This window comes from Mytilus californianus, unplaced genomic scaffold (assembly GCF_021869535.1).
Source record: "Mytilus californianus isolate M0D057914Y unplaced genomic scaffold, xbMytCali1.0.p SCAF_3, whole genome shotgun sequence".
Taxonomy (NCBI): Eukaryota; Metazoa; Mollusca; class Bivalvia; order Mytilida; family Mytilidae; genus Mytilus; species Mytilus californianus.
In genome coordinates, this window is record NW_026262679.1 from 130,375,670 (window position 1) to 130,393,346 (window position 17,677).

A 17,677-nucleotide genomic window follows, 5' to 3' on the forward strand; every position below is an offset into this window, starting at 1 on the left:
AATTTATCGTAAAATCAAAATCACTACACAGGTCACACAGGTTGTATACGTAGTGTCAAAAGATTACCTGTATAGTATCTAAAAATAGACAAACTTAACTGACTCCCCTTACTGTAGTGTGTGATAACATTTTGTGAGGGAATTCGATGTTTGCTATACCACTGTTCATTTCAACGCACTTTATGACGATACCACTTTATCAATATGAATGAAATTTTTTGCAGTGTTTTAAGACATAATTTTACTTTAAAATCGCGTATCATTTGTGAACTATTAAATGTTTTACAAGGACGAATTTTCTGTATAAAGTCAATAATTGTGTGAACTTTTGAAGCCCAAACTTTTTATAGCCTTAAATACGCTAATGAAAGATCCGAAAACTATACCCATACAGAACGACATGTTTTTGAAATTGTAGCAAAACTTTTGGTTGACAAATTTTAATTCGTTATTGCATAAATATTAACTTGAAATATCTGTCATTTTCTCCCTACCCAGTTTACCTCTATTACTCATTATGATGTGGACTTGACATTGTTATTGAATCTTATGCAATTTGATTGGATTAAGTTATTATTAGATTACCTTCAAACTGTTCATGCTTTTTCGTACGAGTATATTGATTAAATCAGAGCGTGCATGAATGTGTACAGAAAATTAAATGACCTGCAAACTGGACACTGGACCAGTCCATATTACGTTTTATCAATGAATAGATTTTTTTTTATTTCCCAAATTACAGGGCCCATAAAGGGCATAAAATCAGATACAATTGATTTACATAATTGGTAACAACAACAATAATAGCGGCATATAAATAGATATTTAGTATATAAGCATTGGTCAGAATCAGATGAACGAAACTTAAGGTATGAAAGGTAACAATTGCCACTTTTTATCTTTTCACATAATTTTCCACATACACATTAGATAAATTATTTTTGATAGCCTATTGCGGAGAAAAAAGAGAAAGTTTACTGTATTAACGTTCTATTCCATTAAATACGCCATTTTTCGAAGATAAATGCAGAAAAACATTTATGAACGGCTACGCCAGGTAAAATTGTTGTTTATCCTAAAAAAAAATACAATTTTCAGTTTCATTAGAATATTATAATTATAATAAATCCCAAATTTATGTAGTCATTAGATAAAGTCCGTATATGTCCGATCTGCCTATTTTTGGACATCAAAAGACAATACGATCGTTTTAAGGTCAATTTCGTCTACCTCACACAATCTTGTTAGGCACTATAATGAAATGGACCTGAAATTTATTTCACATGTTTCCTGAAAATTGATAAATATCAAAGCAACATAGAGCTGTTTGTTCTAGTTCGTATAATGACAATTTAATGTCATGTTTGTTTGTGATGACCCCCCTTTTCGGGATTGCATCAGAATTATAGTTATCTCGTATCGCATGAGGATGACACATGTCAACTGAGCAATTATGTTTGGGACTTAGTTTTAAGAAATGATGTCAAAGTAACATTATGAAAATATTGTTAGTAAGCTGAAATATATATTTATTTTTTACATGTTTATGTCTTGTAAGATATTTTATTTCTGTCCCGTTTTTCAACATTAGCGTCTGGGAAGTTGAAATGTTTTAACTGAATGGTTAATTTAAATTAATTATGAAAATGGTTAAAATTAAATCAATAAAGGAAATTATTGCCCAGTTACAAACACTACCAGGGGATAATCCATAATGATTTTTTTTTTCAGTTATATGTTTCAGCACATGTATAATTAACCCCAACTTTAGCCTGGTAAACTTGTTGTCTCCTTGTAAAATATAAAACATATTTAAAATGATTTCCTGCTAAAGTCTTATATTGATATAAAGTTAAAACCGTCTTGCTTCTCGCTAGTCAACACTCCTGTCCTGTCAGGTTTAATTCTTATATATATGGATGAAAAATAAAAGTCCACAAAACATTAACATGGCAGCAATTGTTTTTACAGCCTTTAAGACTTTGATTTTTTTTTACAGAAGAGTGTCCACCATGCACTTGCATTACACTATAATAATAGTAGAATAGTATGATATACAAATAGATGAAAATTATATATACATGCAACCGTAATATTAATATAATATATAACAACAAACCAGTGTATTCTCTGGAACTATTATTATATTAGTATAATAGTCTAAGGTATACTGATTTGTATCACTACAATATAATAGTTATTACGGTGAGGTTGAATTTCCTGTCATTTATTCATCATCCAAGCACGAACTTGTATAAGAAAAAAAAATCTCTGTAAATTAACCTCAGTTTCAGGTATAGAGATGTGATCTGTTTCTATGACATGTGCTTTTGACCATCCACAAGAACCTGCGGTCATCCGATGTTCAGTACTTCAGTACTTTGATTATTTAATTAAAACTGCATTTTTACTGATAATTCATTTAACAATTTATAATTACATATCTAAAATTGATTTCAACTTATTCGATGTTTCAGAAATATATCATTTTAGTTTAAAAATATCGCGAAAAAAACACTTTCCTTACATTGTTTTTCAAACATAAAATAATGTGGGACAATCATAACTTTTGATAGCGTAAAATGTTTTGGGACAATCAGAATGTTTATAACATAATATAATGAGGGACAATCATAACTTTTGATAGCGTAAAATGTTTTGGGACAATCAGAATGTTTATAACATAATATAATGTGGGACAATCATAATTTTTAATAGCGTAAAATGTTTTGGGACAATCAGAACTGTTTATAACATAATATAATGTGGGACAATCATAACTTTTGATAGCGTAAAATGTTTTGGGACAATCAGAATGTTTATAACATAATATAATGTGGGACAATCATAACTTTTGATAGCGTAAAATGTTTTGGGACAATCAGAACTATTTATAACATAATATAATGTGGGACAATCAGACCTTTTTAACATAAAATAATGTGTGACAATAACAACTGTTTATAAAATAAGATAAGGTGGGACAATTAGAACTGTTTATAACATAAAATAATGTGGGACAAACAGAAATTTTGATAAAAAATTATGTGGGACGCTTAAAACTTTTGATCATATAAAATAATGTGGGACAATCAAAACTTTTGATTACATAAAATAATGTGGGACAATCAGAACTTTTGATTACATAAAATTATGTGGGACAATCAGAACTTTTGTATATAAAATAATGTGGGACAATCAGAACTTTTTATAACATAAAATAATGTGGGACAATCAGAACTTTTGATAACATAAAATTATGTGGGACAACCAGAACTTTTTATAACATAAAATAATGTGGGACAATCAGAACTTTTGATTACATAAAATAATGTGGGACAATCAAAACTTTTGATAACATAAAATTATGTGGGACAATCAGAACTTTTTATAACATAAAATAATGTGGGACAATCAGAACTTTTTATAACATAAAATTATGTGGGACAATCAGAACTTTTTATAACATAAAATAATGTGGGACAATCAGAACTTTTTATAACATAAAATTATGTGGGACAACCAGACTGTTTTATATATTCAATAATGTGGGACAATCCAAACTTTTGATGCGAGACGATAAATCAGGAATAAAAGTCAGCGCTCCTTAAGTTACATTCTTGTTTGTTTTCTGTACTTCATAATTAATTTTGAGCTAGTAGGGGAATAATTTGGAACACAAAAATGATTTGTGGATATTACGTCCGTTATTACCATTGGTTCGTAATGTATGCCGACTACTTCCTTCATCTTCTTTGAGGGAAAACGGTAGTATCTATTCTTCCTTAAAACCTGCACAAAACAGTTTTGTGTGAAATGTTTTAGAAATTGGAGTTAAATAGTATCATGGCAATCTTAGAAGTCAACGGAGCTTGTTTATGGTGTCCATGTCCACCGTCATTTTACATCAAAATGAAAATCTGGAAGTCTTTTCGAATAATTCTCAAGAAAATAGTTCAATATATTTCAAAATTTATATTGTAAATATACGCACTGCAGTTATTCATAAATATATAGAAAAACATATTATACACTTGCATCAACTCACACCGCTCCTAAGTTGACTTCTTTCACCTGCGGTATACACGAAAGGCCAATCTAAAAGCCGGGAAAATGTAATACTTCTTTTTTCCCTTTATGTATTCCTTCCAGTGTTGAAGCGCACACAACTAGCCGTGTTTTTAAAACATAATCGAAGAAAATCTCAACTCTTTTTAACGGGAAAGAAATCTTTCAAGTTAAGGAATTATTCAGATGATAGGTGACGGCGAATAGACATAATGATATCTACATAACCACGTTGGGCTAAAGGTACAATTTAATGATCAAATAATTAGTAGTTATGGATAGACATTCCCATTTTATATTTCCGCACTTTCTTTAAAAACTTAGGGATAACAAGTGGCAAATGTGCACCCCAATAAAACTAGAGAAAAGTTTATGTTTTCCATAAAGATAAGCGATTTCTGCTCCACTGTTCAGCCGTTCACGGTAAATTCCGATAGTAAGAAATGATATCAGATGACAAAAATCTCGGCTACAAAAAATAGACCTACTCATCCAATACATTCACGGCGGTGAACATTACGGATGTATGATCACAAGCATTATCTGACACCTTGTTTACCACAAATCGAAGTCTATTACTATTCCTGTGGACCTTTCTTTGACCTAGTAACCTCAAAATCAGTAGACATCTCCTGCTCTTCAAGTGACTTTGTTCGGTTTGTAAACTATGATATTGGATGTGTGATGTAGGAGTAGTATGAAGAAACCAATAGGTCACTTAAGTTTAAGTTGATTAATAAAAGTATGATCTTCTCTTATACTTTAACCTTAAAAACAAAATGGATCTCAGACCACTCGAGGGACATTATCAGTCAAGTTTGAATGTTTGGTTAGACTGTCATACAAGTGAGAGGTTTAACTAGCTATTAAACCAGGTTTAATCCACCATTTTCTACATAAGAAAATGCCTGTACCAAGTAAGGAATATGACTGTTGTTATCCATTCGTTTGATGTGTTTGAGCTTTTGATTTTGCCATTTGATTAGGTACTTTCCGTTTTGAATTTTCCTCGGAGTTCGGTATTTTGTGATTTTACTTTTTAAACCAATTATTAAAAAAAAAAAACTTTTCGTAATTCAGCTCTGGTAATCATGCGCTTAGATATAATGTTCTTAAAGTGTATACTAATTCTTATTCCTTCCAATGGTTATTACGCATCTCATTTGATAAAGTTGGATTTTGATCTGAACAGTATAATTTATAAACTAAAATGTTGATGCCAGGACAGATTCGTGTTAGAAGCTATTTCGACGCGTCGGAAGCTTCTGGTGTTACCAGGTAAGTATAAATCTTTTATCTTTTATCTTTTATCTTTTATATGTATATGATATTATTCAATTAAATGATGTAATCCTATGTGCGTGACTCAGCTTATGTAGCTTATGTGAATTAATCCAAAGTTTGACTTCAGATGAGGATTAAATTCACATTTGAAACAGTTCATGTATTGAACAATTTTGGGACTAAATTTCAAACAATCATGAAAATTAATATAAAAATGTTGATCTATTAAATAGACAGCGAGACCTTTAATCCATTTCATTTCAAACTACCTCTGCTATGAAACAGATGCCATCATTAAAAACGAACAACGTAAGTTAAAATATTTAATATAACAATTAAAAGACTGTTAAAGAATCAAACAAGAAAGACTATAGTACATTTATCTTTTCAGTAACATCACAATAGTATAAAGGAAAACAATGATGCATTAATATTCTGGCTCAGTGTAAAATACAGTAATACCGCCAATAAGCAGTCACGTGTCATAAAAAAGAATCATTCAACTGACTGAATTCTATTAAAAATATAACCACATCCAATGCTTAAACTTAAAAAGAACACCATCATTCCAATTCTGTCCACCATTAAGGCGAGACTAATCCATAATTCTGAGTTTTCTGCAATCTCGGTTTCTTGTTCCGATAGACTTATAGACGAGGTGTTTCCCAGTTCTTCCTCTTTGTATTTTCTATTCTTGTCCAGAATGTTAAATATTTTGGCCAATGATTTATCCTTTAAAGAAAAATGGAAGTTTATATAAAGAAAAATGGAAGTTTATATAAAGAAAAATGGAAGTTTATATAACTAATCATTGTAAAGTTATGCAGCTTTGACTATCATGTATGCAGATTTGTCTGTCGTATGCGTAGCTTTGTCTGATATGTACGTAGCTTTGTCCGCCATGTACGCAGCTTTGTTTACCGTGTGCACAGCTTTGTCTGTCGTGTACGTAGCTTTGTCTGCCATGTTCACAGATTTGTCTGTCGTGTACGTAGCTATGTCTGCCGTGTACACAGTTTTGTCTGCCGTATGCACAGCTGTGTCTGTCGTGTACGAAGCTTTGTCTACCGTGTACACAGCTTTGTCTGCTGTGTTCGCAGCTTAGTCTGCCGTGTATGTAGCTTTGTCTGCAATGTACACAGCTTTGTCTGCCATGTACGTAGGTTTTTCTGCCGTGAAAACTGCTTTGTCGTGTACCTAGCTTTGTCTGTCGTGTACGCACTGTGTCTGCCGTCTACATAGCTGTGTCTGCTGTGTACGTAGTTTTGTTTGCTGTGTACACAGCTTTGTCTGCCGTATTCACAGATTTGTCTGTCATGAACGCAGCTTTGTCTGACGCGTACATAGCTTTGTCTGCGTGGTACGTAGCTTTGTCTGCCGTGAACACTGCTTTGTCTGTCGTGTACGCCGCTTTGTCTGTCGTGTACGCACTGGGTCTGCCGTGAACACAGCTGTGTCGTATACGTAGCTTTGATTGTCGTGTACGCAGCTGTGTCGGTCATGTACGCAGTTTTGTCTGCCATGTACGTAGATTTGTCTGCCGTGTACGTAGCTTTTTCTGCCGTGTACGTAGCTTTGTCTGCTGTGTACGTAGCTTTGTCCATCATGAACGCAGCTTTGTCTGGCGCGTACGTAGCTTTGTCTGCCGTGTTTCCGTGTATGTAGCTTTGTCAGCCGTGAACACTGCTTTGTCTGTCGTGTACGCCGCTTTGTCTATTGTGTACGCACTGTGTCTGTCGTGAACACTGCTTTATCATTTACGTAGCTTTGTCTGTCGTGTTCGCAGATTTTTCTGCCGTGTACACAGACTTGTCTGTCTTGTACTCAGCTTTGTCTGTCGTGTACACAGACTTGTCTGTAGTTTACTCAGACTTGTCTGTCGTGTACTCAGCTTTGTCTGTCGTGTACGTTTATCAATAACAATTTGATTGTTTAAAGCTGCAGATGAACCATATGTTCCCTCATCAATTGCAAATTTATTGTGTACTATTCACTGTAACAGTAATACATTCTTGGTAACAGTTTTCTTTTAAAGTTTTGCTACTTACCATTGGACTTTTTTTTAGTACTGACAGCTAGTTCTTTAATAAACAAACTTTAATTTACAAAATTAATCATCTATACCTCCAACTGATTTACCAGTAGTGTAAAACATAATAAGTAGTCTGAGAAAAACATAGTTACGATAATGATTGGACTTTTTTTAGCTGATGAAGACAAGTTTAGAACTGGCTATGGACAAAAAAGACTAATTGAAATTACTTTCTCGCAGTCGGGACAAATTCAGGATGAGAATATGTAAGAATATAGAAATATGAAAATAAAAATTGTTAAAAACTAAAATCAGTGTACAGTATCGGTAATTTCATATTTTTGCTTTCACAGATATTGGATATAATCCTTTATATATTTTGTAATATTGGTCGCTGAACATAAACCAACAACAATCTGTCAATGATTAACAGACTATAATGGATAAAACAATACTTACACATTTCGGTTGAGATTCTGTTACGTAAACGGGTTTTACTCTCGGAACATCTACATATGTTAGTCTACCAAGCAGTTTCAATACATAAAATTTTAACCAATCTGGCATTGGTCTGTCACCTCGATGATGTAAATTCAATACCAATACTTGCCAACATGAAGAACCACCAGATAAGATCATTGTAAAACTGAAAAATGAGGCTGGAAAAAAAAAAGAATATGAAAAAATACAAAAATTGAGATGTTCATTGTCATTATTCTAATTACAAAATGAAGGAAATATTTCAAAATTATATTGAACAGGGAAAAAAAGCAGAAGAAAGGTAACGTACAATTTAAAGATAATGGGGTCTATAAGGGGAGGTTTTTTAAACCTGTTTAAAGTATTGAAGCGTTTTTGCTTGGTGTTAATGCTATTTTTCGTTGGAATTGCATATATTGACATCTATTCTTTCGTTTTAATTTGTATACTAGTATATAAGTCGATCTCCGAAATGAGATATAATTTAATGACAGTAGACAAGATTTTGAAAAGTCAAAAGGATTTGAAGTTCTAGGGTTGTAGCTGAAATACTTACATATCCAAGGTGTTTCGTCAGCAGATGGGGGTAAATGGTCCGCTATCAATAACTGGAATACAGACATTGCTAACATCACGGTCAATTCTAAACCCACTTTCTCTCCAGAGTCAGCTGGTAGGAAAAATCCTAGCCCTGCTACCAATGTAACCAGTAAGGAGGGTATCAGTATATTTGTGACGTAATAGCCTGGTTTCCTCTTTAGATTGATATAAAATGTAACATCAGGATACGGTTCCGGACAACAACCATAATAAAGTTCGTGTCTGACGGCTGGTATTTTTTCAATGATCCATTCTACATTCTCTTTTACTGAGGATAGATCTCCTGCACCATGCTTGGTTGAGACATCAAGTTCAAACCCGTTATATGACCATGAACCGAACATCAGAGAACATATTTGGCTATCATAAGGAAATTTGGCCACTGAAACTGGACATAATGCTTCTATTTTGGAGGGAAAGTTGTAAGTAACATGGCCATCGGCGTAGATATGAGCTCTGAACTTCTCAAAACCGTAGAATTCCTCCGAAATACTGCAAAACAAATTGATAGCTATACCAATCATGTTACAATAAGTAGTTATTTCTACGCATGTCCCTAGTTTGATTTCGGTATCATTAGGTATCCATATCAATCAATTCACATTTTAAACAATATCTGTATTAAATGTCAAGGTTAATATTCAGATATGTAGTCCTTTCTTTCCCACAATGAATATGACTCGTTACCGAACAATGCAAATTGTTGGTTTTTTTCCATGAGCATCTGACATCAATGCCTATTCTATTGTTTGCTTCAATTTTCTTTATTGTTGTGATTAGTAATTGCTAGTTGTTTTGTCTTTGTTTCTTTTAGGGTTGTTGCTTTTGATTTATATATCAGGAGGGTCGGGTAATGAGAACTTAGTCTTAAATAAAGTTTCTCAAATATGCAATTTCCTGTATCTTATATTGACTCTTAAATAATAGTTAAGACACTTTCCATGAGAATAGTACTGGTTCCCTGCCACCATGAGCTACGATGATAAGTAAATATTCCTAGGATTTGATCTGCGATCCCTGTCATCATGAGCTACGATGATAAGTAAATATTCCCCAGATCTGATCCACGAATTTGCATGCTTTATTTGGTTTGTTTAAATGGGTTATTTCAACTAATTACATACGTACAATCCACCAACTAAAGTGAAAGCTGGAATTGCATGATTGTTTACTGAGATTTTCGAGAAAAAGTACTATTTTTTTTTGTGTTCTTCAGTGAATGATGATTAAATTTTCATATTTGTTATTATAGATAAAAACATTTAGAGACTATATGATTATGTCTGTTAACAACATTTAGAGACTATATGATTATGTCTGTTAACAACATTTAGAGACTATATGATTATGTCTGTTAACAATAAGAATATGTATTACCTTTCATAAAGTGTAATATCCGGTTTCCAGATGAGATCTATAGGTAATACTACAGACTTTGTTCCGTTATAATCGTCCGGGTTCCACTTCAGATGACAGTCCACCCAGCCCTATGAAAATAATACCAATCACCATAAGTGTCTCACTCATTTTATATCTGTTTAAATCATGACAAATTCGTTCAAATCGTATCCAGCTATTTATCCACTTATGATCTTAATCATATTTATAATCGATTTCTTTTTGTCGTTTTTCAAAATTGTATTCCAAACTTGTGAACAGCTCCTTGGACCATGTCAACAAAACTGTCTTATGATGGTCCTACGACATGTCATAGACGAAACATAAACAACAATTTTGACTGTAATATTTCACCTAAACCGTATTACAAACATCATCGCTTGATTATTCCTAAATGCGGACAGACAAACATTTAATCAAGTCACTTGACCGTATTTTAGAACATTTTTCAGGATACTTTTCCTAGGACATTTCTTAGGTCACACTTTTATCTTAGAACAGATCTTAGACCATATCTTAGGAAACTTTCATCTCAGAACATATACAAGAACACTTTTATATCAGAACAGATCTTAGAACATATCTTATGACACTTTTATCTAAGAACATATATATCTAAGGAAATTTTAACCTTAGAACAGATCTTAGACCATATCTTAGGAAACTTTCATCTCAGAACATATATAAGAACACTTTTATCTCAGAACAGTTCTTAGAACATACCTTATGACATTTTTGTCTTTGAACATATATATCTGAGGAAACTTTAATCTTAGAACAGACATTAGAACATATCTAAGAACAATTTTATCTTGGAACATATTTTAGGACTCTTTTATCTTAGAACAGATCTTAGAACATATATTAGGAAACTTTCATCTCAGAACATATCTTAGGACACTTTTATCTTAGAACATATCTGAGGAAAATTTTATCTTTGAACAGATCGTAGAACATATAGTAGACACTTTTATCTTAGAACGCTTTTATCTTTGAACAGATCTTAGAACATATCTTAGGAAACTTTCATCTCAAAACATATATAAGAACACTTTTTTCTCAGAACAGATCTTAGAACAGATCTTAGAATTTCTTAGGACATTTTTATCTTAGAACAGATCTAAGAACATATTTGAGGATTTTTTTTTATCTTAGAACAGATATTAGAACATATCTTAGGACAATTATCTTAAAACAGATCTTAGAACATATCTTAGGACACTTTTATCTTAGAGCATATCTGAGGAAACTTTTATCTTAGAACAGATCATAGAACATATCTTAGGACACTTTTATCTTAGAACAGTTATTAGAACATATCTGAGGAACTTTTCTCTTAGAACAGATCTTAGAACATATCAAAGGACACTTTTATCTTAGAACAGATCATAGAACATATCTTAGGACACTTTTATCTTAGAACAGTTATTAGAACATATCTGAGGAACTTTTCTCTTAGAACAGATCTTAGAACATATCAAAGGACACTTTTATCTTTGAACATATCTGAGGAAAATTTTATCTTTGAACAGATCTTAGAACATATAATAGACACTTTTATCTTAGAACAGATCTTAGGACGCTTTTATCTTAGAACATATCTTAGGAAACTTTCATCTCAAAACATATATAAGAACACTTTTATCTCAGAACAGATCTTAGAACATTTCTTAGGACACTTTTATCTTAGAACAGATCTAAGATCATATTTGAGGAATTTTTTTTTTATCTTAGAACAGATATTAGAACATATCTTAGGACAATTATCTTAATATCTTAGAACATATCTTAGGACACTTTTATCTTAGAGCATATCTGAGGAAACTTTTATCTTGGAACTGATCATAGAACATATCTTAGGACACTTTTATCTTAGAACAGTTATTAGAATATATCTGAGGAACTTTTCTCTTAGAACAGATCTTAGAACATATCAAAGGGCACTTTTATCTTAGAACAGATCTGAGGAAACTTTTATCTTAGAAGATACATTTTTGTATCTGAGGACATTTTCATCTTAGAACAGATCTGAGGAAACTTTTATCTTATAACAGGTCTTAGAACCGAGCTTAAGACACTTTTATCTTAGAACATATCTTATGACACTTTTATCTTAGAATTTATTTTAGGACACTTTTATTTTAGAACAGATCTCAGAATATATATTAGGAAACTTTCATCTCAGAACATATCTTAGGACACTTTTATCTTAGAACAGATCTTAGAACATATCTTATGACACTTTTATCTTAGAACAGATCTTAGAACATATCTTATGACACTTTTATCTTAGAACAGATCTGAGGAAACTTTTATCTTAGAACATATCTGAGGACATTTTTATCTTATAACAGATCTGAGGAATTTTTTTTATCTTAAAACAGATATTAGAACATATCTTAGGACACTTTTATCTTAAAACAGATCTTAGAACATATCCTAGGAAACTTTTATCATCTTACTAGGATACTTTTATTAACATAATTATCATATTACATTTTTCATCTTGTACATCTAGCTACCTAGTGTGATATCTTACTCTTAACTCGGCATCTATACCAACTGCTGACTTGTCGTGGTATATTATAGATAGCTACCTAGTGTGATATCTTACTCTTAACTCGGCATGTATACCAACTGTTGACTTGTCGTGGTATATTATAGATAGCTACCTAGTGTGATATCTTACTCTTAACTCGGCATGTATACCAACTGTTGCTGGCTTACATCATCTTAATTGTTGAGATGGTGAAATAAAAGTAAACATTTCTAACAAATAACTAAATTAAAATAGTAAAAAATATAAAATTAGAAATATACTAACCAATCGCATCCATACGTTAAACTGCACTGTCTGTTCTGGTTCGTTCTGCAAGACGAAAGCGAAACAATATGTTATGATACTGTGACTCTTGAGGTGGGGAAAGTGTGACGGGATTGCTTCCCTTCATTAGTAGATACTTAGTCAGCCGTAAGCGGTTGAGCTAAGGAAGTACTTCTTTAGCTCAGTCGGTTAACGCGCTGCCTTGTAACACAGAGGTCCCGGGTTCGAGTCCCGGTGGAGACATGCGATTTTGCAAGTAGAATCATGCTCTCCGGTTACAATACGATAGCTTTAGATTCAGTATCACTTTTTTAAAGGTGTTTTAATTACTTTGACATATATATCAAAATTATAGTTTATTTCTAACGTGTAACTAAAGATTTTAATGTATAACCGGGGGGAAAACAAAAGTTACGTTTAAGAACTATTTATCAAAATTTCAAAAGTGCTAGATATTAACATAACTATTGTTTTATATTGTATATATTTTTCTTTATTTTGAATACCGAGTTTAATTGTTGTTTTACAAAGTTTTATAACTTAACCCGATTCCCATGAGAAAGACAGTCTTCGCATTATAGAAGGAATTTCACTATTTTACAAAGTTTGACCCGAGGACACAACTGCGATTTAAGTGTTATAAGATTAACCTATATAAATCAGTATTATATTCCGCTGCATCACGGTGGCTATATTGGCCTGCAAGTAGAAGGGATCGCTTACAGGGAGGGGCTCAATTATTCGGGTAAATATAAGATTTTTGGTCAATGATAAAAGACATTATAGGCATTGCACAAGGTCGTTTTTTTTCTCTGTTTATGACGTCTTTACACTAAATCCATTGGATGTTGGATGTGTACGGATTGATAATTTAGTCATAGATGCATGATTTTTTTTATTAATTGTTAGTGGCTTTGAACTAGCTGTCAGTAACTGCGAGTACTCTCAGATCTGTACTTAGTGTCTTTTTGTTGTTTGGATGTACAAGTACCCGGCCACGTCCACTTGTATTTGTAGTATTTGTATTTTATTCATCTGATGAGTTAAGCCTCTTTCAACTGATTTTTATAGTTCGTTCTTATGTTGTACTGTTACACCACTGTCCCAGGTTAGGGGGCGGGTTGGGATCCCGCTAACATGTTTAACCCCGCCACATTCTGTATGTATGTGCCTGTCCCAAGTCAGGAGCCTGTAATTCAGTGGTTGTCGTTTGTTTATGTGTTACATATTTGTTTTTCGTTCATTTTTTGTACATAAATTAAGCCGTTAGTTTTCTCGTTTGAGTTGTTTTACATTGTCATTTCGGTGCCTTTTATAGCTGACTGTACGGTATGGGCTTTGCTCATTGTTGAAGGCCGTACGGTGACCTATAGTTGTTAATTTCTGTGTCATTTGGTCTCTTGTGGAGAGTTGTCTCATTGGCAATCAAACCACATCTTCTTTCTTATATTATAAAGAACATTTAATTATTGTTTCATATTATCAATTTTTAATAAATCATGAACTGTTGCTTAGACAGTTACCCCCTATATTTCGAACTGTAAACTGTAAATAAAATGTGTAAATAGATCTGTATTTATTGAACACAGTATTGCGTTTAAAGCAGCCCCAGTATCGTTTATAGACCATACAGATTTTAATTGTATAAAAACTTAGAAAGAACCATGATGACTGGAAGTCCTTATTAGAGTTTCTTTTTTACCATATTCCTAGGCGTTTTTACAAAAATGTACAGTCAGGTTCTTAATTTTCCACTTAGATAATCTTTTCGATGTTTAGTACTAACCAGTGTTATAAGCTGTCTGACTGCAAGATCAACAGTAACAGGAATTGTTTCTTGTCCGGGACAGACTGGTCGGACATTAGGTCCATAATCAGCTAACAGGTCCGCTGTTAAATTATCTAACCTGGATAGGGAACCTGTATAGTACATGTGAAGAAACAATGTTATATATCCTCAACGCTGTTAAATTATATAACCTGGATAGGGAACCTGTATACATGTAGAACATGTGAAGAAACAATGTTATATATCTTCATACTTTCAACGCGGGACGTTTTTTGTAACGACTGATGAAATTATAAAGGAGTAAGACATTACTTCTATGGCATTGTCAATTTGGGTTTGGTTTATTAGTTTGGATATCCCTGTGGTAACTTTCGCCTCTCTTCTAACAGTTCTTCGTTTGAAAAAAGGAAATCATTAAAACAAAAAAGACATTTGCATGATTATTTACGACAATGCAAAACAACCCTCCAACTCGACTAACAATTTCAACCAAATAGCCCCACTTTTCCATCAACTCGTCAAAATGACTTGTCCGACTAGCCCCAACTTTCATATTGACTCGCATCCACTCGCTCCATTGATGAAAAAGAAGCTCGTGATATGTTATAGGCATCTTTTCAGATGGTTTATGTTCAACGGTACACTCGTCTTGCACATGCATGAAATATTCAAATTATCTATTATTTTGTATTTACTATAAAATTATGACATTTTTTTCAAAATGTTTAACTTTTGTGAATACCTTTCTTTTCTTAGAAAATTTAATTTGTAAGACTTACCGAAAGATTCTGAACTGCCGGAGGATCCATCAGGAGTTTTGTCATTAATAACCTTACAGAAACCTGTCGAAAATATTGTAAAATGTCGTTAAATCAATAGGTACTTCAGAAATATAATCAATTACTGAATATCAAGCGTAAAACTGGCAACAGCTAAATAGAAATAAATTAGATAAAATTAACTAATTAAAGTAATGATTAAGACATAAATAATCTTAAATAAATGGCATACAACATGCTAGCTCTTAGAGAGTGTGTTTTGTTTTGTTTTGTTTCGTTTTTGTTTTTTATGTTTGTTTGTTGTTTTTCTTTTTTATCATGTACAAAATCACTTACCCAAGTTGCAAGTACAGAAATAAACACATAAAATAATGCTTCCTAATTTTACAACATCCATTCTTAACCAGGTAAAACACTATAGTAATCCTTCTTTAAATTTCTATCAAATCGGTTATTTGTAATGTCCAGACAAAACTTCAAATATATAATCTTTCTTTGTGACGAAATGTTATATAACTATTCAATTTACAGGTAAACGTATAATTACATATTCTATGTGTTTTCATTGTGTTAACTACAAGTGTCATTCTTTGAAGTTGAGTTGATGGTATCCTTGATTAAATAATGGCAACAATTAATTAGTGAAGAACATTACTCATTTTCATGTAATTAAGGTATCAAAACTTTAACAAATGAAAGTAAGTAATTACTATATCGACATGATCTTCAGTGTTATTGATATTTATTACTTTGACCAAGGATTAGTATAGTAAGTTCTTACTATACAAATCCTTGCTTTAACATACATGTACCTATATTGAATATGTGAAATAAGATAGTTAAGGTTCAACTTCATGTGGACCCTTCGTCTAAAATGGCTGCATTTTCACCTCAAAATTACAGAAAAACCTGTGCATCTGGAAAAGTTTTAAGGCATAGCATGCCCTAGCTTTTAATCACTCTATCACACTTGTTACCGCTGATGTGAAAACTCGTTTAGTTACGAGAAAACACCTTAACTATTGTCCGCGCAAGCTTTTAATCACTCTATCACACTTGTTGCCGCTGATGTGAAGACTCATCGAGTTACCAGAAAATATCTAAGCTATTGACCGAACCAGCTGTCAATCACACCACCACACTTGCTGTCGCTGATGAGAAGACTCATTTAGTTACAAGTAAACATCTAAGTTATTGACCGCTCCATCTTTCAATCACGCTATCACACTTGCTGGCGCTGATGTAAAAACTGCTGAGTTACGAGAATTTTATTCTTTGTAAAATATATTTTCATATTTTCATTTAAATCAAATAATTATACTTATAATGATAAGTGAATCTTTACATTGTAAAATGATGTACATTTTTATCGTAATCTTAAAATGACCAGTGCCTTAGGACGCAAACATATTAAAGTATTAAATGTTGATCGGTTGAAGTAGACAATGGAAACACAACTTGATTATTTCACATGGGCTAGATTTCATAACGCTTCACTATTTATACCTTGATATTATTTTAGTTATAGACACTTTGCTTTTTCAGAACTAGTAATAAAAATAAACAGAGAGAATAAATAATACAAAATATTTTATAAACAGAGAATGAATAGTACAAAATGTAATAAAAACAGACAAATATAACATAGCAGCTGTAAATATATCTAACTCGCCCGCTGACAAGTTTACAAGTTATGTGTAATGGGTATTTAGCACATACTTACAACTTCTCGTCCAATCATATTGCTTGTAATTGCCTTCTCCGTTTCATGATACATACATTTCCCGTGTACTAGGTAAGTATATGCATGAAATCAGAATGAAGGTTAAAATTCATTGTATATGAAAAATAAAAAATGCTATCGGCTATTTTTGAATAAAATTGTATGTCCCAAATTTGAAAAAAAAGTTTTTGTTGTTAGTTTTAACCTTGATTTTTATATATCGTGCTCACAGGCACTTGTTTCTGAATTGTTTTCTTTTTACCGATATATCTTAATATAAAAGTATATAGGGTTTTCTTTTTACCTATATATCTTAATATAAAAAGTATATAGGGTTTTTTTTAAGAGATAATAATTGCCTGTGGTCCAGCTATCAATTAAAATCTTAAGTTTAAAATATTTTTTAGACAAGGTTCTAGAATACAATCGAATATTCAGTAAGAAATAAACAAAACATGAAACTATAGATGATTAACTAAAAGCTACTATACGCACGGCCTTCGTCAACGAACAAAACCCAAACCGTATAGTCTGATATGAAAAGTCCCGACATGACAAAATATTAAACGACCTGATTTATGACAAACAATAAACGAAAAACAAATATGATATATAGACAGCAACCAACGACAACCATTGAATTACGGAATCAATTCCTTAACCTTATCAAGTGAAACTCAACTGTTTGTTAATTTTATCA

The 17,677-nt window shown here is 32.3% G+C and overlaps 1 protein-coding gene across 1 annotated transcript; it reads right to left on the reverse strand.

The window, feature by feature from the left end:
• Positions 1-5,662: 5,662 nt before the first annotated feature.
• On the reverse strand, positions 5,663-15,721 carry LOC127736230 (neuronal acetylcholine receptor subunit alpha-10-like). Its single transcript, XM_052246817.1, has 8 exons — positions 15,591-15,721; positions 15,255-15,317; positions 14,473-14,606; positions 12,687-12,731; positions 9,842-9,951; positions 8,421-8,956; positions 7,844-8,043; positions 5,663-6,084 (listed from the first exon to the last, which is right to left on the reverse strand). Exons 1-8 carry the CDS (start codon positions 15,649-15,651, stop codon positions 5,848-5,850), a joined length of 1,386 nt encoding a protein of 461 aa, XP_052102777.1. The 5' UTR covers positions 15,652-15,721; the 3' UTR covers positions 5,663-5,847.
• Between the last annotated feature and the right edge of the window lie 1,956 nt (positions 15,722-17,677).